Genomic DNA, 26,201 nt, shown 5'->3' with positions numbered 1-26,201 from the left:
GCATGCAAATGAGTTTGGAGTGCTTTTTTTGTTTTTTTTGTTCCAGATGGGCTAAACTATGATAAGTGTATAGCCTAAATTTTGAAGAACTGTGGAAAAACTAAGCGTGTTTTCCGGGTAACAGAAGAGTACAATTTACTGTTCTGTCTGATAAAAGTACATTCAACATATTACATGGATGTCATCCGGTTTAGCAGATAGATACTGCAGGCATTCTATAGCACAGAAATGAAGCAAACTCCTGACAAAGAAAAAGGCTGGGTATTTATTTATTCCTTAATGTATCGCAGCCTAGAGCTTTCCAACAATAAAGATCATAGAAAGATGCTGTTTGTGACTGGCTACAGTCTAGCTGCCTGCTGTGAAGCTGCACCAGGCAGGAGCTTCTGAGGTCTTGACCGTGAGGGGTATCTTTCTCAGCAAAGAGTATGCTCAGATTGGACAAAATGAAAGCCTTATGGGTAATCAGTGGCTGTCCCAACAGGCAAGCCCATCCACAGAAACCTCTCTGGCTAAGATTTTAATATTTGTAACAGGACAGCACACTGACAGCACCCACTGAAGGACTAGTCAAACGTACAATGCATACACAGACTACACCTACCTCAAAGCACCAACAAAAATCTATTACAACAATACAATAGACAATTGACCAGTCCTAACAGTGATGGTTCAAAGAGGAGTAGCTGTACTGTAGAGTATACTGCATAGGAAGTTATTGTTCTGGTGAGAGAACAGTATTACTTGTAAGAGTCTTTTTCCATCCCAGTAAGATGACTGACAAACAGCTACCTAAGGAAAAACCGTGACCTAAGAAAATGATTGTTCTTCCATACAAGGATACTAAAATTGACTGGACTAGAGTGGAAATCCCAGCACTATTTTAACAGCTTCTCAGGAGAGTAATATCAGTTGCCAAGAAAATGATGAATACTCACGTGTGTTAAATTACCAGAAATAGGTGTAGTTCTGAAAATCTGCTTAGCTCTTGGAAGTCTAGAGGCTCCAGGCTGCTGGCCTCATGCTGCCTGCAGTCCCTAGGGACAGCTTTGTCCGCCATTAGGGAATTTGTTCCCGAGAACCACCTGTAACAGTCATTCTTGTATACTAGCAAGTTAAAGGATGCTTGATGCTTTTGTGATTAAAACCTCACACTAGGAATCAAAAGATTTGCATTCTATTTCAACGACACTGCTAATGTGACCTCTGACAAGTCACTTAACTTCCCTGTGCTTCATTTTCTTCATCAGTACATAACACAACAACTACAGTAGATTGTGTAACACTAACTTCACTGATTGGCACTGCAGAAAAAGCACCACTGAAATGGGAAAATACCACATGATGTACTATTCTGCTCCACTGTACATTAACACACCCTCCTGATGTTTAACTTGCAACTCCCAGTATTTTGGGGTAGCGTGTAAAGAGAACTAATGAAATCAGGAGAGGACAAGATAGAACTCTGTATACGAAGAGTGCAATGAAGCTAAATGAGCAAATCCCAAATAACTTGTGGGACTTGTAGGCACTGAGTACCTTGAATGAAGTTCTCAGCAATCTAAAGTATCAAGCCCCTAAGCATATATTTACTATAATAAACATCTTCTCCTGTGTGCAACCTAACTGCTCCATTTAACCGAGGCTGTTAATATGCTAGTTTGTGACAGGAGCAAATGCTATATGCTTTTCATATTTCCATAACCTCCCTAAACAAAAGAGCCACAAGCAGACGCGCACAACCCAAAATTAATCTAAGTGGCAGTGAACATAATAGTGCTGTGGCACAAGAGAGACAGATTTAGCAGTTAACATGGCCCTTCACTTCCTCAGGCATATTATGGAGTTGATCATTAGTCTGGGAACGAACATGGCCTGTTATAGGGTGATGACTCACTACACAAGTTCCTTCATGACAGCAGATTTATAGATTAAGAATGAATGTAGACTTGAGGTGGAACTACTTGGCCATCCTTCCTGCTCGAGAACAAGTGCCACAGGCTCAGCTGGTGCAGCTCATTTCAATTATATTTCAATAGTATAATCAAATTTCTGTTTTTATTAAACGGTAAAATGGAGCTTTGCTTTTAGCAGGGGTTGCACAAAAATGAAACCAGCAGAAGGTCATCGTAAGACTTGTACTGCCTGACAACCTGTAGGTTTGTCTCCACTACTTGCAAGACCCTGGCCCCAGTATTATGGAAAGAGGAGGATAGGAATCATGGTGAAATGGACTCTCGTATTCAGCAAAGATGTGATCACTTGGCAATGCAAGCATTCCAAAAAGTGTGGTATGTAAAGCAGACAGACAGCAAGGAGACAAGGAAAGTAAAGAGGAGATGTATCATGTGTGTCATTAACCATGGTTTGAGCAAATGATTTATCTGTCAAACTAGTACAATTGCACAACAGAACACTGCTAGTACTAACAGAGTACACAACCAATTTGGGGAACTCTAGATTTAATCCTGAGTGGAGCGCAGGAGCTGGTCCAAGAGGTAAACTATAGCAGGACCGCTTGGAAATAGTGACCATAATACAATAGCATTCAACATCCCTGTGGTGGGAAGAACACCTCAACTGCCCAACACTGTGGCAATTAATTTCAAAAGGGGGAACTATACAAAAATGAGGGGGTTAGTTAGACAAAAGTTAAAAGGTACAGTGACTAAAGTGAAATCCCTGCAAGTTGCATGGGCCCTTTTTAAAGTCACCATAATAGAGGCCCAACTTCAATGTATACCCCAAATTAAGAAAAACAGTAAAAGAACTAAAAAAGAGCCACCGTGGCTTAACAAGCATGTAAAAGAGACAGTGAGAGATAAAAAGACTTCCTTTAAAAAGTGGAAGTCAAATCCTAGTGAGGCAAACAGAAAGGAGCACAAATACTGCCAACTTAAGTGCAAGAGTGTAATAAGAAAAGCCAAAGAGGAGTTTGAATAACGGCTAGCCAAAAACTCCAAAGGTAATAACAAAATGTTTTTTAAGTACATCAGAAGCAGGAAGCCTGCTAAACAACCAGTGGGGCCCCTGGATGATCTAAATACAAAAGGAGCGCTTAAAGATGATAAAGTCATTGCAGAGAAACTAAATGGATTCTTTGCTTCAGTCTTCACAGCTGAGGATGTTAGGGAGATTCCCAAACCTGAGCTGGCTTTTGTAGGTGACAAATCTGAGGAACTGTCACAGATTGAAGTGTCACTAGAGGAGGTTTTGGAATTAATTAATAAACTCAACATTAACAAGTCACCGGGACCAGATGGCATTCACCCAAAAGTTCTGAAAGAACTCAAATGTGAAGTTGCGGAACTATTAACTAAGGTTTGTAACCTGTCCTTTAAATCGGCTTCGGTATCCAATGACTGGAAGTTAGCTAATGTAACGCCGATATTTAAAAAGGGCTCTAGAGGTGATCCCGGCAATTACAGACCGGTAAGTCTAACGTCGGTACCGGGCAAATTAGTCGAAACAATAGTTAAGAATAAAATTGTCAGACACAGAAAAACAAACTGTTGAGCAATAGTCAACATGGTTTCTGTAAAGGGAAATCGTGTCTTACTAATCTATTAGAGTTCTTTGAAGGGGTCAACAAACATGTGGACAAGGGGGATCCGGTGGACATAGTGTACTTAGACTTCCAGAAAGCCTTTGACAAGGTCCCTCACCAAAGGCTCTTACATAAATTAAGCTGTCATGGGATAAAAGGGAAGGTCCTTTCATGGATTGAGAACTGGTTAAAGGACAGGGAACAAAGGGTAGGAATTAATGGTAAATTCTCAGAATGGAGAGGGGTAACTAGTGGTGTTCCCCAAGGGTCAGTCCTAGGACCAATCCTATTCAATTTATTCATAAATGATCTGGAGAAAGGGGAAAACAGTGAGGTGGCAAAGTTTGCAGATGATACTCAACTACTCAAGATAGTTAAGACCAAAGCAGATTGTGAAGAACTTCAAAAAGATCTCACAAAACTAAGTGATTGGGCAACAAAATGGCAAATGAAATTTAATGTGGATAAATGTAAAGTAATGCACATTGGAAAAAATAACCCCAACTATACATACAACATGATGGGGGCTAATTTAGCTACAACGAGTCAGGAAAAAGATCTTGGAGTTATCGTGGATAGTTCTCTGAAGATGTCCACGCAGTGTGCAGAGGCGGTCAAAAAAGCAAACAGGATGTTAGGAATCATTAAAAAGGGGATAGAGAATAAGACTGAGAATATATTACTGCCCGTTATATAAATCCATGGTACGCCCACATCTCGAATACTGTGTACAGATGTGGTCTCCTCACCTCAAAAAAGATATTCTAGCACTAGAAAAGGTTCAGAAAAGGGCAACTAAAATGATTAGGGGTTTAGAGAGGGTCCCATACGAGGAAAGATTAAAGAGGCTAGGACTCTTCAGCTTGGAAAAGAGAAGACTAAGGGGGGATATGATAGAGGTATATAAAATCATGAGTGATGTTGAGAAAGTGGATAAGGAAAAGTTATTTACTTATTCCCATAATACAAGAACTAGGGGTCACCAAATGAAATTAATAGGCAGCAGGTTTAAAACTAATAAAAGGAAGTTCTTCTTCACGCAGCGCACAGTCAACTTGTGGAACTCCTTACCTGAGGAGGTTGTGAAGGCTAGGACTATAACAATGTTTAAAACGGGACTGGATAAATTAATGGTGGCTAAGTCCATAAATGGCTATTAGCCAGGATGGGTAAGAATGGTGTCCCTAGCCTCTGTTCGTCAGAGGATGGAGATGGATGGCAGGAGAGTGATCACTTGATCATTGCCTGTTAGATTCACTCCCTCTGGGGCACCTGGCATTGGCCACTGTCGGTAGACAGATACTGGGCTAGATGGACCTTTGGTCTGACCCGGTACGGCCGTTCTTATGTTCTTAATTTCCCTTTATGTAGTTTATTTCAAAATTCAATAGGCTATTTTTTAAGTGTTAGTTAAAGTCAATCTGTTGTGGTTACACTAGCACTTAATTCAATATCATTTTGTTCTAGGTATTGCCATGTGTTTCACTCTCTGTGTAGCATGTACACATCTGAAATAAAAACAAACAACTTGGCTGACTTGTCATTAACACACTGTCAGCTGTGATGCTGCTCTGACAGATAGGTGGATTTGGCAGGTGCAAATCTACCGTTGCCATTTCTTGCATGCTGGGATAATCTCCACTTTAACCAAGGCTTTGGGAGGGTGGGGGAGGAGGGGTTGGGGGGGGTGGGAGAAAACACCTCCCACTCAGTACAGGAAAGTTTACTTAGTGAGTGAGGTGCCAGCTGTCTGCAAGTTAAACTAATATAATTTGTACGTTTCATTTTGTGCTCTGATTGGAAAAGCTGAGCAAAAATGAGTGAATCTTAGCATAATCTTTTTAGTTTTCATCACTACTCCTGCTGGAAACCTGCACTATGCATTTTCAGCTGGGTCTAGTCTTTTCTTTTCTCACCTCATCCCAGCAGCAGAATTACGTCGACTTAAGTTACATGGGAATTCAGCCAGCACAATTATTACATAGTTTGTGTGTGTCGACACTGGTGGCATTCATGGAGCAGCTTCAGACGGTGGAGTGTCAGTTCTGGGCCCAAGAAACAAGCATGGTCATGCAGGTTTGGGATGACAAGCACTGGCTGCACAACTTTCAGATGCTCAAGGTCACATTTCTGGATCTGCATGCAGAGCTCCCTCCAGCATAGCAAAACCAAAATGAGATCCGCACTGACAGCGAGTGGTGATCATCCTGTGGAAACTTGCAATGCCAGATTGCTACCAATCAGTCAGTAATTGATTTGGAGTTAGGAAATCCAAAACAGGGTCTGTTATGATGCAAGCGTGCAGGGCCTTTAATTGCCTCCTGCTAGGATGAACTGTGAATCTGGCCAATGTGCAGGACATAGTGGGTGGTTCTGCAGCAATGGGCTTCCCAAACTGCAGTGGGGTGATAGAGGGCACGCATATCCCCATTTTGGCACCAGACCACCTTGCCATACAGCTACTTTCCCATGTTAATACAAGAATTTGTGGATCACTGGGGACACTTCACCAACCTCAGTGTGGGCTGGCCAGGGAAGGTGCACAATACATGCATCTTTAGGAACACAGGACTGTTCAGAGAGGTGCAAGCAAGGGCTTGCTTTCACAACCAGCAGCTTATCACTAGCAATGTTGAAATGCCAACAGTGATCCTGGGAGACCCAGCCTACCCCTTGCTCCCATGACTCATGAAGCCATGCACCAGCACACTGACAGCACCAAGGAGTGCTTCAACTATAGGCTGAGCGGGTGCAGAATGACAGTTGAATGGGCCTTTGGGCATCTAAAGGGTTGCTGACACTGTCTACTCAAGAGATTGGACCTCAGGGAAAAACATGGTTGTAGCTGTTTGCTGTGCCCTGCATAGTATCTGTGAAGCAAAGTGGAGATGGAGCAGCTGTCTGCTGATTTTGAGCACCCAGATACCAGGGCTATAAGAAAAGCTCAACATGGAGCTATATGGCTTAGGGAGGCTTTGAAAGACCATTTTAATAGTGAGCCAGAGTAGACAGTGTTGCTGTAATTTGCTCTACCTGTCCTTGCTCTTTTGCAGCCCTGTAGGAACCGTTTGGGGGGGAGGAGGAGGGAAATAGCTCATTGGTTGAGCATTGGCCTGCTAAACCCAGTGTTGTGAGCTCAATCCTTGAGGGGGCCGTTTAGGGATCCGAGGCAAAAATCTGTCTGGGGATTGGTCCTGCTTTGAGCAGGGGGTTGGACTAGATGACCTCCTGAGGTCCCTTCCAACCCTGATATTCTAACATTGCCAATGCATCTATTAATACTGTTTGTGAATGATGCCAGCACCACCTAGCATATGTTGTGAACTAAAACGTGAATTACATTTCCAAAAACACATTTATTCCACAGTGATACAAACAGAAAAAACATTTTTAACTTAATAAATTAAGGAAAAAGAACTTATGATGGGGAAAGAACAGTCATTTCCATTTCAAATTCACATACACCAACCATGTCTTTCCCAGGCCAGCATATGTGCAGCTGTGAATGTCTTTAATGTTCCCAGGGGTGGAATGGTAAGGACAGTGCAGCAGTCCAATGCCACACAGAATGTTGAGGGGCAGGGGGCACCGAGAGTTCCCGATATGCAGTTCTCTATGGGCTGCAGAGAGAGGCAAGCATAGGATTGTTGAACCTGCAGATCCACCAGAGTCTGCAACATGTCTGTTTGCTGCTTGAGAAGTGCAAACATCTCCAGCTGCACGTCCCTCTCCTTTTCCTGCAGCTTTTTCCTCTCCACTCTATCCCTCTCCATGTTGTCTGCAAAGGTGATCCTCTAAGCCCTGTGCTTTTATTGGAGGCAAAGGAGGCTTGCAGGCTCTCTTGGAACATGTCATCCCAAGTCCTTTTCCTTCTTCTCTTTATCTGGCTCGTCCATTCTGTTGGTGTGGATGGAGAAACCCTCATGGCCACATTTGCAGCTGCTGCAGATACAATATACAGAAATACCATTGTCAGTGTATTCATGAGATAAACCAAAACTTAGGAGGCTGAACTCACTCCCTTTGATCCACACAAGTTGATAGCACTACATTCTCACTTCTCATTGGGATTTATACAGCATGAGCCATGGTGAGCACAGCCCTGGGGTGGGGGCAAATTGGGGAAATGAGGGGAGATAGCTCACAGGCATGAGTATGCGTGTACAGGGCAAATGAACTGAATATTGGCACCGCTTTCCACAGGCAGTGGCGATTTTAGCTGACCTCTCACCCCTGAGGGTAATGGAGGCTGACTGCAGGCTGGGACCCTATGCTGCTAGCCTCCATGCTGCAATGGTTCCCGCTCAAGTAATCGCTGAGGGGCATGGGAAAGTGTCCTACCCCGGGAGAAGAAATAAGGCAGCCCTCCCCAGAAAGGTGCAGCAGAGGATTGCAGACAAACTCCAGGAAAGTTTCATCGCGATATCTATGAAGATTCATGGGACATTCTGGTGCACATAAATAGCGTGTTCCACAGGGCCCCCTATGCCTAACTGTCGAGGGGGATGAGAAGCAGACAACTCCTCTTCCTCTGCTAGTTGTTTCACTGCCTCTTTTAGAATAGAGTAAATCAATAGATGTGTATTGCTATTTTGTGGGTTCCATCCCTGTAATTTCAAAGCAAACAGCATACTTACCAGAGGTTCCTTCCCCTGCATCAGGATCGACTGTGCTGGACTGGCTGGACTGCGCTGGAGTCAAAAACATGTCCTGGTTCGCTGAGCAGCTGCCTCCCCCAATCACCTGTCCCCCCCATGCTACCCACCCCTCCTCCACTTCCTCATCCAACATGTCCTCTTCACTGTTCACAGCAGAGGCCTCTGACTCTGGCTTCTCTGAAGTATCCACAGGGCTCTTGGGAGTGGTGGTGGAGTCTCATGTAAGGATGGCATGCAGCTCTTTGTAAAAGCAGCAAGTTTGTGGCTATCCACCAGAGCAATTGTTAGCTTCCCTTGCCTTCTGGTACGCCTGTTGCAGATCCTTGGCTTTCACACAGCTCTGCTTTTCATCCCTCTTGTAGGCCTTCTCCTCCATGCCCCAAGCGATCTGCTCGTAGATGTCGATGTTTCTACGGCTGGATCAGAGCTGTGCCTGCAAAACCTCTTCTCCCCATAGACCCAGGAAATCCACCATCTCCTGTTTTCTCCAGGCAGGGGAGAATCTGCAGCATGTAGTCAGCGTGGGTCAGCTAGGCAGGTGTTAGGTGTACTCTCCAAGCCAGGCAACCAGGAAATGGAATTTCAAAAATTCACAGGGCTTTAAAGGAGAGATGCAGTTCTCTGGCCAGCAGAGTTCACACTGGTGACCAGAGTGGTCAGGGTGGGGCATTGTGGGATACCTCCTGGAGGCCATTAACAGTTGATGTAAGTAACACAATTTCTACACTGACACTGCAACAATCTAACTATATCAGCCGTGACTCTACGCCAACAGGGGAGGTGACTTTATTAAGTTGGTATATATAACAAGGCAGTTACGTGGGCAGGAACGAAATCTAAGCGTATACGCATACATAGCTATGTCGATGTAAGCTGTCTTACATCAAATTAACTGTGTAATGTAGACCAGGAATAAATCCTTGCACAAATTTACAGAATCATATCAGTTTTGTCTTGCAGATTCTATTTTAAAAGGCAGCAGGAGAGAGACAGGCTCTGATCTGGTTGCACAAGAAAAATATGAGGTGGCAAGGGAACATCTTCATATCCCCAAAACAGTGAAGGCAAAAGAGAAATTCAGACTATCCACCTCATATGCACACACAGCCCCTACGCTAACAAAAAATGGGATGGGGAGAAGATAGAAAAAAGATAAGGAGACAAGAGGTGGAATCCTGCACAAACAGCATGAGATGCTGTTTTTGGCTTTGTTTTCACTGAGGGATAACTAACACACATCAGCTATACCGCTGCAAAAACCTAGTCCAGACAAGGCACTGAAGTTTTTTTGGTGAAGTAAACAGGTAAGGTCAGCCACAAACGAGGGTAGAGCATTGGCCGTGACTTTTTACCTTGCAGGTAAAACCACAATGTGCCCTGTCTCCACTAGCTATATTTCTGTAACATCCTAATGTGTATTAGTTATTCCACAGTAACAATGGACTTTTTTCGGGGCAATGAAGCCAAAGCCTCTGACTAAACAAAGGCCCCTTACTTACCTCGACTCCTCCAACAATGCCTGAAAGCAGCAAGCATATGCAGCATGCCCAGCTTTTTGAACTGGTTAGTCCCCAAGGTGTTGAACTGTTGGGGAATAGCCAATGCCTACTGTTAACTAAATGGTTGCTACTGTAGGCTCAATTGACATACTATGTATGGTGTAACAGTTTAATGCAGACACAATAAGTCTATGACCAATTCAATTAGGTAAAAAGTAATAGAGGTTTGTCATAAGAACCCTACAGGCAAAGGAAACTCAGAGGAGGCTGCTCTTGTGTTTCTAGTCCCACTGTACTTACATATCCTAGAACAGACACACAGCTGAGAGTTCACAAGAGAGTTACTGAGGATTCAATTCTTCAGGGCCACAACACGATCTTTTTCACTGTAACTTGCTTTATGCTCTGGACTTGAAAAATTACCACACTTAACAGCCAGAGAACTAAACCCACTAACCAGAAATCACTATCAAAGTCAAATGTGCGCACACAAAACAGTTCCCACCACCAAGCTGCAGACATTCAGAGGCACTAAGTCTAGTTCCCTGTCTTAGTGCTGGGATTATTAGGAGGTTGTCCCCAGCAGGATAAACACAGTTTGTGCTTTGTATTAGTATCTCATGGGTGCCTGATAACTTTGAAATCGTCCTGTCCCCATCTGAATGCTGGAAGGAAGCTCTTTCTCCATCTTCAACCCAAAAGCTGCCTCGTTACAGTGAAGGGGAGCTTCTCAGCTATTCTATCAACCCCATTAGCATTTGGGGCACTCCAGTTCCTGCCTCTAGTGTGATTCTTCGGTTTCAAAACAGCAGCTCTGTGAAATTCCCTCATCTGTGCCATGCATTTTAATCTCCAGATATTCCTTTCGTCAATGGCATCTCCCACCTACGCTCCCTTCAAGCTCAGCTAAAGTAATGCCAAAAATAAACAATTTCTAAAACGCTGCTTTAATTCGCATTCTTCTGGAACTAACATTAAGACAATCTCGTATCTTGCCTCCCACTAATCTCCAGTCTTTTAGGAAATCAAATGGAGTCCTGACAAAAAGCAACAGAAAAAAACATTTCAACCAGACAATTCATTTTGAAATTCTTTTTTAAAACTTGGGAGTGAAAAAGATTGGTCCTATGCAGAGACCCTGGAGGAATCTAATAGACACATTCCACTTTAAAAGTTATCCGTTTCAAACAGTGTGCTAAAAGTTGTTCAGGTACTACATGTGCCTCCTAGTCCACCTGCCCAGTTTTGCATTTTAGAATATTTTTATTTTCAAACATTTTTTCTCTCCCATCCCACCCACTTTCTACCCCCAAAAAACAAAGCAAGTTACACTAGGAAAATGACTACTACACACAAAACATTGTTAATTGCACTAAGTAACCAAGTTGGGGGGGGGGGGGGGGAAACCAGGAAAAAGCATCGTCTCCAATCTCAGTAATATTCTTGGATGTTAAAATTTTAGACAGAGGCGTCTGTAAGTTATGTCCCATTAATATTTATATTCAAGGTTTAAAATCATCTAAATGTTTTTATAAAGGAAAAACCTGGCAGACTTTAAAATATAACCTTACGAATGTTCCACTTGTGTAATGCAGTAAGAATGGAATGCAGAAGCAAAGAAAACACATGTAAATATGAAATATTACTTACCACTTTCAGCTCTGGTACAGATCGACTTAGTGTCCACTCCTGGCTATTTACAAAAGCATCTGTAAAAAAAAAATATATATATATATATTTAGAAAGGTACACACTATTAGTTTACTAAAGCTGTATTTTTTTATTCCTGCTGAAGCAGGCAAAAAAGCACCTATGCCTTCAAATAAAGGAAAAACCAGAAGCCTTGTTCAAACCTCAGTAAAAGATTAACACTTCAATAAACTAACTTGAAGATTTACTTTATACAGTATGAAAAATAAATATTTATGTATTGACAATGCAAAAGGCACAGACATAACTAATTTTATCATGTGATCCAAACAGGGATTTATATTGCAGTCAGAATTTCAATTCAATCCTTGCAGGTTATGGAAAAAAACTCTTCTCCTCTCCCCATCATCTAAATAGAGATCAACTGGTTACATGAGATGCTTAATCCAATTTCTCCGCCATACCAAGACACTCATGGACAGCATGTCAAGCTGAACATCAAGGACTGCAATTCTTAGCATCAATAATTATTTCCCCCTACACCCAGACAGGTGAGAATGGTAAAGTTTAGAACAGGTCTCCTTTCCAGAGACTTCCCAGCCCAACCTGATTTTTCAATATTTGAACAGTTGTTGAGACGGTTACATAATAATGGAAAAACACTGCTATGTGACCTAATTACTGAGACAGACTATATATTGTGACAAAGTTCCTTCTCTATCTTGGTGGGTCCTGTGCTTATTGGTGGATTTGTTCACCTCAGAGATTCGCCATGTGGGTCAGAGAACAGCCCAGAGACCTTCCTTTCTGGCAGAGCCCACAGTCCAGGTAAATTCCTCCTGTGTCTGATCAGGAGTTGAGAAGTTTGGGGGAACCCGGGCCTGCCCTCTACTCCAGGTTCCAGCCCAGGGCCCTGTGGATTGCAGCTGTCTATAGTGCCTCCTGGAACAGCTGCACGACAGCTACAACTCCCTGAGCTACTTCTCCATGGCCTCCTCCCAACACCTTCTTTATCCTCACCACAGGACCTTCCGCCTGGTGTCTGATAATGCTTGCACTCTTCAATCGTCCAGTAATACACCTTCCCACTCTCAGCTCCTAGTGCCTCTTGCTCCCTCCTCCTTGCATGCACACTACAAACTACAAACTGAAGTGAGGTCCTGATTAATCAGCCTGTCATAATTGATTCTAGCAGTATCTTCTCAATTGGCTCTAGGTGTCCTAATTAGCCTGCCTGCCTTAATTGGTTCAAGCAAGTTCCTGCTTGTTCTGGAACTGCCCCTATTACCTTACCCAGGGAAAAGGGATCTACTTAATCTGGGACTAATATATCTGCCTTCTAATGCTCTCCTATAGCCATCTGGCCTGACCCTGCCACAATATCTTCTATGAGGGTTGGTGTAATGTTTATTATATGCCTGTAATGCTTGAATTCAATGCAGACTGTGTGGGAAGACAACATAATGGCATTCAGGCATGCACGTGAAAGACAAGAGGGGAGAGGGTGAACTATCAGCATTGAGAATTCTATCTCCTGCCTTCAACAAGTTGCAAGCCTTGTTTCGCCAAAGCTGGGAGTTACCAGGTCAAAGGGATATAAACAGTTAAAAGGTGACACGATTCTCATGAAAGGGAGTGATAAAACAACTGGGCAAGACTGAAAGACACTCCCCCAAGCAGGAAGAGAGTGCATAAAGGGAAGAGAAAGAGGCTTTGAGGAGGAGTCTATAGCAAGTTAAACCAACTAGGGATCCCAAGAAGAAGGTGAATAGACACCTCGTAAACTAGACATGCATATACTCAGTATATTAATACAAAAGCATTTAAGACAAACAGATCTTATACAAAAACATTGCTCTAAGAGGGCTGACTAGTAACTGGTTAGCACTAGCACGTCTTGAGGGAACAATAGTACAGGGCCTGGACATAAATCAGAGCTGCTGAGGTAATAATGTTTTATACACAGGGCCAGACCTGAGAGCAGGGAATCATGTGATTCCACCCTGAGAGCTGAAGCGAGAGACCCAAGGCTTGGGGGTAGGGGGGTTGCACTCAGAGACCCCAAGAGGGGTCAGAGGGGCACTTTAGTAACTGTGACAAGTATCACAAGTGCTTTCTATGTAAAGTTTAGGGCTGAAATAAAATAATCTCTCACAAACGTATGGCATCAGCAGGTTCTGGTTCTACAGAGCAATTCACACAAACTTTTTCAAAGAAACTGTCCTCTTCGTTGACAACAATGCTTGACTAAAAACTAGAGAGATATAGGTTTTCTTCACAGCCAACTTGAAAATGTCAAACATGACACCCTAAACTCAGTAAACACTAAGTCAACTTCTCACACCCAGAGTTTCTAGTCTTGCCTATAAGTGACAGAAATAAACCTATAGTTCTGTTGTGGAGAAACATTTACATTTAAGCAAGTGTTCAGTATCTCTCTTCTCTCGGTAAAGTTTATTTAACATACTGGAGAAGAAATAAGTCTCAGGCACTGAAGTCCTAGTAGTAGTGCCCTAAATTACTGCACCATAAAAAATTATGACTTCGTAAAAACCACAATTTATGGAAATGCTTTACAAACCCCATCTGTGTTCCCTACAAGCTAAGCAAGAACTACATCTAAACTTCTCCAGTGACTTATGAATGATAGAGTGAATGCTCTGGGATTTCTCCCATCTTAATGTTTCATTACTCTAATCACATTTCCCCATCACCATTTTTCTTTGAGGGCTGTAGTTATTTAATACACAATTGGGTATCGCTCATTGATTTGGAAGCATTTTCTCTCTCCTTTTTATACTCAGCCCACATAAAACGGTTATCTACCTTTCGTAACTGTTGTTCTTCGAGATGTGGTGCTCATGCCCATTCCAATTAGGTGTGTGCGCGCTGCATGCACAGTAGCCGGAAGGTTTTTCACCTAGCGGTAGCCATCGATTCACGCACACCCTGGAATGGCGCCTCCGTGGTGCCATGTATATGGTCCTGCCGACCCACCACCTCTCCAGTTCCTTCTTACTAGCATTGTTGTGACAGAGGGGTCTTGGAATGGACATGGGCAACACATCCCGGCGAACATCCAAAGAGTGGAATTTTTTCTCCCGACTGTTTGCAAATGGCTTAGAGTAAGAAAACTGGAAGAAAAATGTCCTGCTGAAGCAAGAGGAACGAGTGTTCCGGCTAACTGTCACAGGCGGTAAGAAGGAACTGAAGAGGTGGCGGGTTGGCACTACCCTATATACGGCACCATGGAGGCGCCACCTGAACCGACCCAATGGGTACCGCTAAGGGAAAAACCTTCCAGCGACTGTGCACACAGCATGCACACACCTCATTGGAATCGACATGAGCAAGCACTCAAATAATTTTACATTTCAATTCTGCCTTTGAATTCAGATAGTTGTGTAGGTGGGACTGGCCACAGCATTTGAGAAATGGCTCCCAAATATGCAAGTACACAAAACATTCATATCCAAGTACTGTACAGTTCCAGCTCTGTGAAGGTCACAATGACACCCAAATTCTCCTGTTAGGTGGGGGGTTCTTCAGATGGCAGCCCAGCAGGCTTTGAAATCTTCTGGATGAATTCCACTTATTTAGGTCTCTAAGGCCAGCTATACCTGCCATTTCTAGGAGTTCTATAGGATCAGAACTCTCACCCAGTCAACATAAAATCCAACAGTGGACCAAACCTCAAACTGTTTAGCAATATCTATAGCAGAATTTAGATTGAATATTCTGTTATCCTTATTGTTAGAGGAAAAATTGCTAGGATTAATTTTAGCAATATTATTTGAACACAGCCACTGATCTCAACCATGCGGAATACATAGAAGTTACAGTCTTTGCCCATGGAAGCTTGAAAACTAGACTGAACACATTGCCACTCAGTTACGAAGCAAGCCTCCTTGGTAAAGAGATGAAGGTCTGACCTCAAAGCACTGCATAAAGATTTGGCGCTTCTGTGTTTCTGGGAGAGTGGGGGAGGGGGCAAATTGCAGTAGGTTATGTAATATATGTACATAGCAGTACGTTTGACACTATTGCCGCAAATGTAATTTTCTCATCTAATTTACGTGTGTGTGTAAATGACCTTTTTTTCTAGAACATACATGTTCGTTATGCAACAAGGAAAACCAGATAAACCAAGATGAAAAGTAACTGAACATTTTCGGAATTTTAAAATGTTACACCAAAAATAGTTCTCCATTAGCAACACTGACTTAAACTGCTTCTGTGAAATGATACAATCCTATAGCTCAGTGAATAATGAATAGAAATCTTTAGTTGTATCAGATACAGACTAAGAATTAGCTCTTTAATTTACAAGTCATTGGAAGAGGCTTTGCCAATTATTAGGAGGCAGTGTTGCCAAGTGGATAGTACACTGGAATGGGACTTAGGAGATCTGGAGTCTATCCCCAACTTTGCTATAGACCTGCTGGCGAGCTTGGGGAAGCCACAGCCACTCTGTGTGCCTCAGTTTTCCTATCTGTAAAATGGAGATAATGATCTGGGCCTCTTAAAGTACTCATATCTACTAACAACAAGTGCTATGTAAGAGCTAGGTATTATTATTACCATGTAGTTAGTCTAAACAGATCGAAGTAAAGAACAGAGAAACAGCACAATGATGATGATTTCAGTGACGTGTCAAAGGTACCAATGAGAGTGGTTTCACATTTTGCATGGGAAGGGGAGAGGGAGAGTAACAGGATGGCAACCTGTGACAGGCCTGTAGCAAATGTACCCAGCTAGCCTGTGATTAATTTCACTGGTTCAGCTAGCCAGTGTCACAGCCTAGTGTGCTCCCGGCAGGGATAGGGTTAGGGAAACGTGCACAGGCCTACCGAAGGTGGCAAGTAAGATGTATAAATTAAGATGTGTTAGGACTTCAATACCTCATGATAGACTTGAAAAGAAAGTGCAGTAAGGAGAGACGGGAGGCTCAGGGTACCATTACTTTAATTTTCCTGAAAGAGGACTCAGTTTTCAAAAGTTTGGAAAATACTGGATTAAATTAAGTATCAGTTCCATGGAGTTAGTAAGGACTTGGCATTCCTTTGAAATTTTTTTAATATAAATCATTTCAATAAAAATTCAATTTTAGTATTAAACAATTTAAGTTTTCATTTTCAAAAAGCCACACAATTAACAGATGCAAACTATTACTTCTAATACAGTATATGGAATATAAGGGGATGCAATAGCTGCAACCACTAAAGTGAATCGCTTACAAGCCATTACACAGTAAGCATATGTTTTTTCTCCTCTCGCAGAGGTGGATTTATTATGCTGCCAGGAGAGCTCTTCTGTCGCCATAGAACTTCTTCACCACATGTGTGGCAGCTGTACTGCTGTAGTGCTTCTAGTGTAGACTAGCCCTCAGTAATCTGCTGCAGTAACATTATTCACAATACTTTTCTCTACCCAAACTGTAGGTGGATTTCAAACACATCCAGGATTTTACACACACTGTACGGACTTCATTAATCCCAACAGACCCCCCCCCCCCACCCCATTAGAAATTTCCTTGTTGAAGAATCTTGTAAAGATTCATAGATTCTAGGACTGGAAGGGACCTCGAGAGGTCATCGAATCCAATACCCTGCCCTCATGGCAGGACCAAATACTGTCTAGACCATCCCGGACAGACATTTCTCTAACCTACTCTTAAATATCTCCAGAGATGGAGATTCCACAACCTCCCTAGGCAATTTATTCCAGTGTTTAACCACCCTGACAGTTAGGAACTTTTTCCTAATGTCCAACCTAAACCTCCCTTGCTGCAGTTTAAGCCCATTGCTTTTTGCTCTATCCTTAGAGGGGAAGGTGAACAAGTTTTCTCCCTCCTCCTGATGACCCCCTTTTAGATACCTGAAAACTGCTCTCATGTCCCCTCTCAGTCTTCTCTTTTCCAAACTAAACAAAGCCAATTCTTTCAGCCTTCCTTCATAGGTCATGTTCTCAAGACCTTTAATCATTCTTGTTGCTCTTCTCTGGACCCTCTCCAGTTTCTCCACATTTTTCTTGAAAGATGGTGCCCAGAACTGGACACACTACTCCAGTTGAGGCCTAACCAGAGCAGAGTAAAGCGGAAGAATGACTTCTCGTGTCTTGCTCACAACAAGGAGGATTGCAAGCCTGTGTCTGTGCTGCTCCTGCACTTATGTTATTAGAAAAAGCAATAGAAGGACACTGACAAACTCTTGTTTTACTCTGCCTCTGCTCCTACTGCAAGGCATAACTCCAGCTAGGGAATCTTTGCACAAAGGAGCAGCGCATGTGCACCTACAAGAGAGAGGCAAGAGCAGTGGGATAAATAAAAACAAGACAGCAGAAAGAAGTCAGAATGGAGTGGAGGGAGGGAAACAATAGAAGACACATCAAACAGGAAGTCAGGGAGACCTGTGCACAGAGAAGAGAGGAGGCTGTTGATCTGAGTTCTCTCTAAGCTGCGCGGCCGCCTATTAAGCACCTCGCTGGCGCACGAGTGCTGCAGCAGGCAGAGATGCCTCCCCCCCAGCACTGGACCTGCCACGGCAGGGAGAAGCGCCTCTCCCCACCGGCCCCAGCCCAGCCCTGGACCAGCCCAGCCATCACCTCCATATGGTGCACATAACAAAATTCATTCCGTACATGTGTGGGGAAAATTAGAGGGGACACTGCTGCTGACCAAGAGGTAGAACAACAATAATTTGTGAGAATATGCAACAGTTCAGCTTGTGAATGGATCATCTTAGGTCTGTGAGTTTAGCTACACCCTGCCTGCACCTGGAGTACTTTTCAAACTTTGAGCTGAGCCCCCACCCCCCAGCCAGACAGGTGGGTGGCCTGCTGAAGTGAGTCAAGGGGTGGAGGTGACGCTCCCCTGGACCCCACTGTGCAGAGCTGGCCTGAGCCCTTGCCACCCCCCCAAAATAGAAGTCAAATATCCCACCCTGGTCTGGAGCCCTGAATTGTCATTCCCAAGAGTCTGTAAACTGTGACAGAAAATATGAAGTGAGAAATCATTAGTAGGCACCCTAAATGAGTAAAGCAGAATTCAACCAGGGCCCAGTGGTATATTATACATGCCCGTTCCCCTTAAACACTGAGTGGCAATCCCCTTTCTGATCCCATTCTCTTCACTAAAAGGCCACTGTAAAAATACCGTACAGAAAATCTTCTGCCTTTTACGAAATGGTTGCATAAACAGTAGCTCCTGTTTAAATGATTATGTAAATAATGTATTCATTTGGAAATGTTTAGAACAAACAGTTATTTTAAGTAGAAGGAGTAAGTCGACAAGCAATGACTCCATGCCTAACATATCCCAGGACTTTATAACAAGAAATACAAACCTATTGCATAACTGACATTTTGGTTTAAATTAGGGGATTGGGAGGGGAGTTATTGGGGTTTTTTTGCATTTTAACTCTAATCTGCAACTGACCTATGGCATACAACAAATTCAATGTCTAATTATTTTCCCCACTCTCTTTCCCCAGTCTTAAAGATGCTAGACATTTTATATAAAAACCTACAACCTACTAAAAGAGTAATGCTACTTCGGCCCAGAAAATTAAGTTAAGTCTTTGCAAAAGTCAGTTATCTTCAACAAATAAATATTTTCCCCTACCCCCCAAAAAGCTCATTTTTATTATTTTGTCTTTTTAACCTAATTGTGTTGTTGATGGAATATTTCCCTCTTACTATAAACTAAGATGGTAATTTTAGAGGGCAATTATGAACTAGAATTAAAAACAATATTTCATGAAGCACCACCTATTCACCTCTCCTTATGGCATGCAGTACACCTCCAATAATTTCAGCAAAAATGACATGCAAGAAAAGATTAATAAATCATTACGTAAGTGGAAGTTAGAGGAAGAAATATACAGCTCATCAATTAGTACTATAACTCAGAAACCTTGGAATAATGAATGATTCTGAGTTAATTTTGGGCTTTTGAGAACTTCGGTGAGAAAGATCAAAGCCTTGCAGGTAAAACAGGACTGACAAGATTTTTAACATTCTTTTCATACAAGGAAAGCAATACAGCTTGAGTTAATGGGTGTGTTATGTCACAAATTAGACAGATCCATATACAGTGTTCCCCCTATTTTTCCACACTTTATAGCACATTAAGGGAAAGCTGGGTTAGTACACAGTTAGTGCAATAAAAATTAAACTACTAAGTGTGGATAGAAATATACTGGAACAGATTTGCATATTAAAAAGAATCATTTATGAAGTAGGTGAACTGTGAGGCTTATGTTTGCATTCCTTTAACTTTGGAATTCAAGTGAACGCAATATATAGTGTTTAACAACATAGGAAAGGAATGAATTTTAAAAATAATCACAGTTATGTGTCTTGTTCATTTAGCTTACACATTGATTAAAATTTGTACATTGCCAATCCTTGATTTTTAGAAGGTGAAGATCAAGTAAAACTATATTCCTAAAATAGTCTTAAAATACGTTTTCTTACTTGCATTACTCACAGTGCATTAAATGAATCTGGAATATATATATTTGTGCTAGTTAATTAACACTTTCATTAACCTTGAACATAAGCTCAATTATTTTTAGTTTCACTTTCCAGTTCTACTGTTAAAATAAAAATTGCAGTAGTATAACTGCAAACACTGAAAAATGATTAACTTTTTTTAAAGTATTAAATGAGATGTTGAGTTGTTCCCCCATGCCCTCACAAAAGATAGGTTTTTTACTTAAACTATTTAATGTTTGTACTGAAGATATCAGAAGTTAGTGCTGAAATGTTTAACTTCATCTGTATTGTTGACAAACTAGGAAAATGTACATGTGTTTACCTGAAAATTTCCTTTCTTCCAGTAATAATGTCCACAGATCCATTACACTGTGTACTTCAGTCTACTTGTTGCTTAGGGTAGAACCAGACCTGTTGGTCACTAGCAGCGGGGTAATGCCCCACAACCTGAAGTTTCTTCCAGTTAAGTCAACTTCCATAGCCAAAATAATCCAGTTCTACTTTCCTAAATTAAGGATTGTGTTAATTATACTTTGAAGAGAATGCACAATTTATCCTATTGAGGATTATAGGAAATTCTCCCTAACAAAACTAACTTAAATCCATGGATATCAATTTCCACCTCTATTCTGGGACTGATCTGTGGACCTCATTATCCAAAAAAAGCAAATTTTCAGCTAAGCATGTGCATTTTCCTATTCTTCTTTGTGCTGTCGTCCAGAGATCCCATAATGGTATTTTTGTAGCAGTGAGCCTTCCAGGGTGGGAAACAGGCAAAACCAGACATATTGCATAACCTCCATCTTCCCTGGGAACGTGTTAAGACTGCCAAATATGGGAATGGCTGAACACTGGATGACCAACTATACTGATAGCTGTGTGGCCACCTATTAGATCTCATAGAGGAGACAAATACTCTCCCCTGCGATCATCCAGTCCTCAAGAGCATGGACACTAATGCTAAACAGCAGGATTTTTTATGGGGGGAGGGGGAGAAGGGGCTGTCAGAAGAATATTTATTGAGTATCAGAGGGGTAGCCGTGTTAGTCTGGATCTGTAAAAGCAGCAAAGAATCCTGTGGCACCTTATAGACTAACAGACGTTTTGCAGCATGAGCTTTCGTGGGTGAATACCCACTTCGTCAGATGCAATTCGTCGATATTTATTGAGTTTGCTTAAGGAATGAATGCTATGACAGTTGTAAAGACTACCTATCTGGATTAACACAACAATACTGAGTCTTGGGCCTTGGCTACACTTGCGAGTTACAGCACAATAAAGCAGCCCCGGGCGCACTAGCTCACTCCCCGTCCACACTGGCAAGGCACATACAGCACTCTGACTCCGCAGCTACAGCACTGCTGGTACTCCACCTCTGCGTGCGGAATAACGTTTGCTGCGCCTCCGCTGGTGCGTCACAGTGCCAGTGTGAACGAGGTGTTTTGTTACTTTGTTACTGCGCTGTGATAAGCCTCTGGAAACATCCCATAATCCCCTTAAATCAAGTGGCCACTCTTGTCATTGTTGTGAAATTGGCTGCAGGAATGCGGAAGTGCCCTTTCAAAGCTCCATTTCAGAGAAGCCAGCTGCTTATCAGCTCTGAGAAAAAGCAAACATTTACTGCATGCATCCGACAAAGTGGGTATTCACCCACGAAAGCTCATGCTCCAAAACGTCTGTTAGTCTATAAGGTGCCACAAGACTCTTTGCCGCTTTTACAAACATTTACTGTTTGCTTTGAGAGAGAGAAGGGTCTGAACTTACAAGAGAGAATGCTCACACACTCAGCACCCCAAAAACCCACTCTCTCTCCCCACACATACACACAACATGCCCTGTCACACTCCAACCCACCCCTCCAATTTGAAAAGCACGTTGTAGTCACTTGCATGCTGGGATAGCTGCCCAAAATACACCACTCCCAATGCCGCTGCAAGTGCCACAGATGTGGCCATGACGGTGAGCTTGAAGCTGTCAGTGTGTACAGATTGTAGCGCTTCCCCTACTGTGCTCTACAAAGACAGGTTTAACTCACAGCACTCTACATCTGTAAGTGTAGCCATGCCCTTAGCTGAGAAAACTCAACTATAACATTCATAAGATTGGAGATAGTAGCTACTAGAAGGTCTACTTTAATGGATAGGATGACATCTGTAGGGAATCAATCTTGAAAAGAACAGACTTTTTGTTTACAAACTCACATTAAGGCCCTCCTGGAAGAACTCAAGGCTGTATTTCAATAGTTTAGCATGACAAGGTGGGTGAGGTAATATCTTCTGCTGGTGAGAGACAAAAGAAAAAAGACTCTCTCTCTCTCTCTCACAAACAGAGTTGATCCAATATAAAGATCCAACCTCACCCAACATCTCTTTCTAATATCCTGGAACCGACAGGGCTACAACACTGCACGCTAGTTTAGCATGGCAGTTCAGCTATGGAATTTGCACCAGTCAGTACAATAAGTTTTATTTATCGACTTCTGAGGGTCCCTGAGAGTGATAACTTCATCTATTTTAACCTGTCTAGTCCCAGATGGAGGATTGGTCTTGCAATATCAAACCTCAGAGAAAAATCCAAAAACCCAGCATTGATTTAATCAAGTCTGAGAGCTGTAGCTTCTTCAGCAGAAAGGTATAAACTGCTGCTCACTAGTGTTCTCTCTCCCTTGTCGTAGAAACTTGTGGAAAACATGGGAAGGCATACTGCAGACACACTGTCCATCTTTGCAAGAGCTCATTCACAACCTCACATCCTAGATCCTGACACGAGGAAAGGCAACAGGGCACTGTTTCTAGAAGCAAAGAGGTCAATCACCAGTGAGTGAGGATATTCCTGAGTGCAGTAGCCACTCTGAGAACCAACTTCTGACATGAAGTCTTGAGTTCTCCTCCCCCTCACTGGGCAGTGCAGCTAGAGATAGGAAATTTTGCTCTGCAAAGGTTAGTAGGGGTTGATTGTCTCTGCAGTAGGAATGATTGTGTTGTTCTAGGTTATCTATGAAAATTCCAATAGATTTCCTGACTGTCCTGACCACCACAGATTTGAGTCCCCATGTAAGGAACAGTGATCTGTGACAGCAATGAATCATTTTGTTCCAATTGGTGGATGCTGTCCTAGCTCTTTTTCAGAGATCTATTCCTTTAACCCAACTGGAACCGGAATGAGTCCCCTCCCTTATCCAGCTAACATCTGACATAAGATTCACTCTGCCTGAGTCACTAACGAGTGGATCCTTTCAAAAAAATCTGATTTGCTACATCACCAGTCAAGGCAGTTAAGAAAATACACCGGAACCTTTATCTGTGACAGTGACTATGATTGGGGCAAGACACAGAGGGAATCACAGGACTTACTGGGCATGTCTCATATGAACTCTGGATCACTGAAGCATAGCTGTGTATGGAATCCATATTCCCAATAGGCTCCAATAATATGAAGTGGACTATTGTTTCTGTTATGCCCTGTGTTTTCCTTTTCATTTTCTGTTAACATTCTCCTAAGATGACACCTTGGATTTGATAGTATTCATCCTGAACCCAGGCCAAGGACTGACTTGACTGGCATTGTATGTCTGTTTATTATGAACACAAGATATATTCCACAAACCATAGCACTGTGTTTGTTTCAGCTTGATCTCTGCACAAAGCCTTAATCAGAAACAATTGTCCCAGGAGAGTAATTGAGTTTACTTGTTTTTTAAAGCCTGTATGAATACTGCCATGATCCTGGAAGAGACTCAGAGCACGTATCAGATGAAAAGGTCTTGATCAAGCTGGGAGTGGGGTGGAGGGAGAACTGCTATCCATAAGGAGGAATTATTTGGGGGATGATAAAATGGGAATGTGAAGATAACCCTCCTTTAGGAGCTTTTTCAGATCTTGTAAGATCAGTGGTTTTCAACCTGGAGTCCACAGACTATGTCTATGATTCCAAAAAGGTCCGCATCTCCATCTGAAATTTTTTTTAGGGGTCTACAAATGAAAAAAGGTTGAAAACCACTGTTGTAGATAGAGCCCTCCACTGTTTGTGGCCTACTGTCTGAGGATAGAAATAATATGGAAAAGGGTTATATTACTCTGATTATACATAGATGGATGGTTTCAATCATGTCCTGTCATGCCCATGGGAACACCACCTAGCTGTTCCTGCAATTCTTGCACAACTCCATACAGTAACCCCTCCAGACAACAGCCATTGGCTTAATTTTGACCAAAGCTATAGGCAGACTTTCTCCCAAACTGAATGAGCCTGAAACATGGTCAAATTCCAGTCAGGGCAGGTTGGGAATCATGCAGATAGCTCTGCAACAACTGAGCGTGCCTGTAAACCTCACATCAGCACCCTGCACTTGTTCTAGCTACCAGGTAGGTATGGAGTGGCACTTTCTCCTGTCGTATCTTAGGGATTGCCTCAACTTGCCATATGACCAATACTCATTTCTATCATGTCTGGTAGTAGCCAGGATTGTAAGTCAATTTTTCCTATGACTGAATAGTCTCAGCTTTACATAAAGGTTCCCATTGTATCACTAAGATCAGGAAATTAATACTTGAGATCAGATGCCCAGTAAAAACAAAGTCCCTTACATCTGGGCGAAAGAGATTTCTGCCCCCTTATCTTTTTCAGAGGCAGTGCGAGTTTCAGGTTAAGGGAGGCCATGTGTATACTACTGTTCACCCGCATTAGCATTGCTTGTGAAAGCCTGGAGAGGCTCTTTACAGTGTCAGAGGACAATTCTTCATTCTTCTTTTGTATTGGTTTGATGTCACATGAGAGGTTTCATGCCCAAAGGAGGCAAGTGAGGCAATATCTGCACAGACACGGCTTCCTGTGAAGGGCCTATATAGTGAGACGGCTACTTTATAAGGCAAAAATTTCCCCATTAGCAACACTGAGATCTTGGCCACTGAGGAAATAGCCACATTTACCTTCAGTAATGAAACTAGATTGAAATTTGGGCTGGTGCACACTAAGGGACCTTATAAATAAAATAAATGCTGGGAGAGGAAGAGGCACAAAATAAAATAAGCAGTGGGCCGAGAGGCCCCTTACTGCCTGCTTGTTCCTCCACATCTGCACTGCTGTCCTTCTCATCCCTCCATGGCCAGGTGCTGCAGGGAGTAGGCAGCAGCACTGGCAAGGCAGAGCAACCCACAACAGAAGCTGGGAACAACCACCTGGGCTTTAGGATATATTAACAATCTTCCATCTGGTGTGCTGCCCTTTCGGCTTTGCTCCCCTCATGGAGATGGAGAAGGAAGGACTGCCTGCTCCAGAGCCAGTGGTGTAGCTGAGGGTAAAGGTGGGCAAATGCAGTTTACACACTTCAGATTTGGGGAATATGGAATTTAGTTTAGCCACTGCTTATCACTACACTACTGCCCAGAGCTAGTTCTTTTCCATCCTGCCTGGCTCCTTTCCTGCCCACACCAAAGTGAACGTGCCCAGCCTGAGCTGAGGGAAGGCAAGGGGGGGACCTTCACTCTGCACAAAGCCAGCTAAGCTCCCCAACAAAATAACATTCTCTTCCACAACTATCAAATTCAGATATTACTACATGTGTAGCATTTAATCATTTCTTAAATGTCAATCAACTTAATACCCAGGTATTTTATCAAATCTGGATAGATAGCATACAATCAATGCATAATAGTGAGCATGAATCCTGAAAATTACCGAAAATGCCACTTTGGTTACCTGAGAAGAACATCATGCCATCACAAAAACATTTAAATACAACACTAAGCAAAATACAATAAACCTGCCCTGTTGTGCCTTGACGGCCACCAAATTGTAATTTGAGCTCATACAGTCATGGAAATGGGTGCCAAATCAGATACCTTTTTACTAAGTCTTAAGTCCAGCTTCAGATACTAACAGCAAAAGCATTGCAACTGACCTTAACAGCATAGTTATAGGGCAAGTAGTTGTCTTCCTAGCTCCAGGGCCAACACAATTGGATCTGCTTAAAATGCCTTATTAATTTACACTTGGGAATTTGTGTCATACTGAAGTTCCAATCAAACGGTTTCCTTCCACAGAGCTTCATTAACAAAGCAGCTAGTCAGTCATGCTACTGATTCAGCAGTTGTATCTGATTGTTATCAAATAGATATTCCCCCTCCACGGTTTTGTCTCCCCTGCTTAAAGAGTTCAAACCATCCAAATTCTCTCAGTCTGTATCTTGTCATGGTTTTGACAAGACAGCTTATATTGTGAGACCTGATCAAACTGCCTGTATGCCTTGATTCTATATGCAATCAATTGTCATCAACCTGACAAGGTTAATACATCCATCTGCTGCTGCACTCATGCCTAGCCCATCTGATTTACTGTACAATCTCTTGTTCC

At 42.5% G+C, this 26,201-nt stretch overlaps 1 protein-coding gene and 1 long non-coding RNA gene across 14 annotated transcripts in view; both read right to left on the bottom strand.

Annotated features, from left to right (window-relative positions):
* The window catches only part of AGAP1 (ArfGAP with GTPase domain, ankyrin repeat and PH domain 1), a 634,072-nt gene that overhangs the window by 401,606 nt on the left and 206,265 nt on the right, over window positions 1–26,201 (bottom strand). For 12 of the 13 annotated variants that reach the window (XM_039494096.1, XM_039494097.1, XM_039494092.1 and 9 more), the window contains exon 2: window positions 11,355–11,413. In XM_039494096.1, coding sequence (XP_039350030.1) covers window positions 11,355–11,413 — 59 coding nt within the window. Of the gene's footprint in view, window positions 1–11,354; window positions 11,414–12,374; window positions 12,490–26,201 lie in introns of those variants that run through there. The other variant, XM_039494095.1, reaches the window with a different exon arrangement.
* Window positions 6,884–8,271, bottom strand: LOC120374426. The gene is made up of 2 exons (XR_005586085.1): window positions 8,185–8,271; window positions 6,884–7,489 (listed from the first exon to the last, which is right to left on the bottom strand). It is a non-coding gene; the product is annotated as an uncharacterized LOC120374426 (long non-coding RNA).

This window comes from Mauremys reevesii, linkage group 11 (assembly GCF_016161935.1).
Source record: "Mauremys reevesii isolate NIE-2019 linkage group 11, ASM1616193v1, whole genome shotgun sequence".
NCBI classification, from domain to species: domain Eukaryota; kingdom Metazoa; phylum Chordata; order Testudines; family Geoemydidae; genus Mauremys; species Mauremys reevesii.
This window is presented reverse-complemented; position numbering and strand designations above follow the sequence as displayed.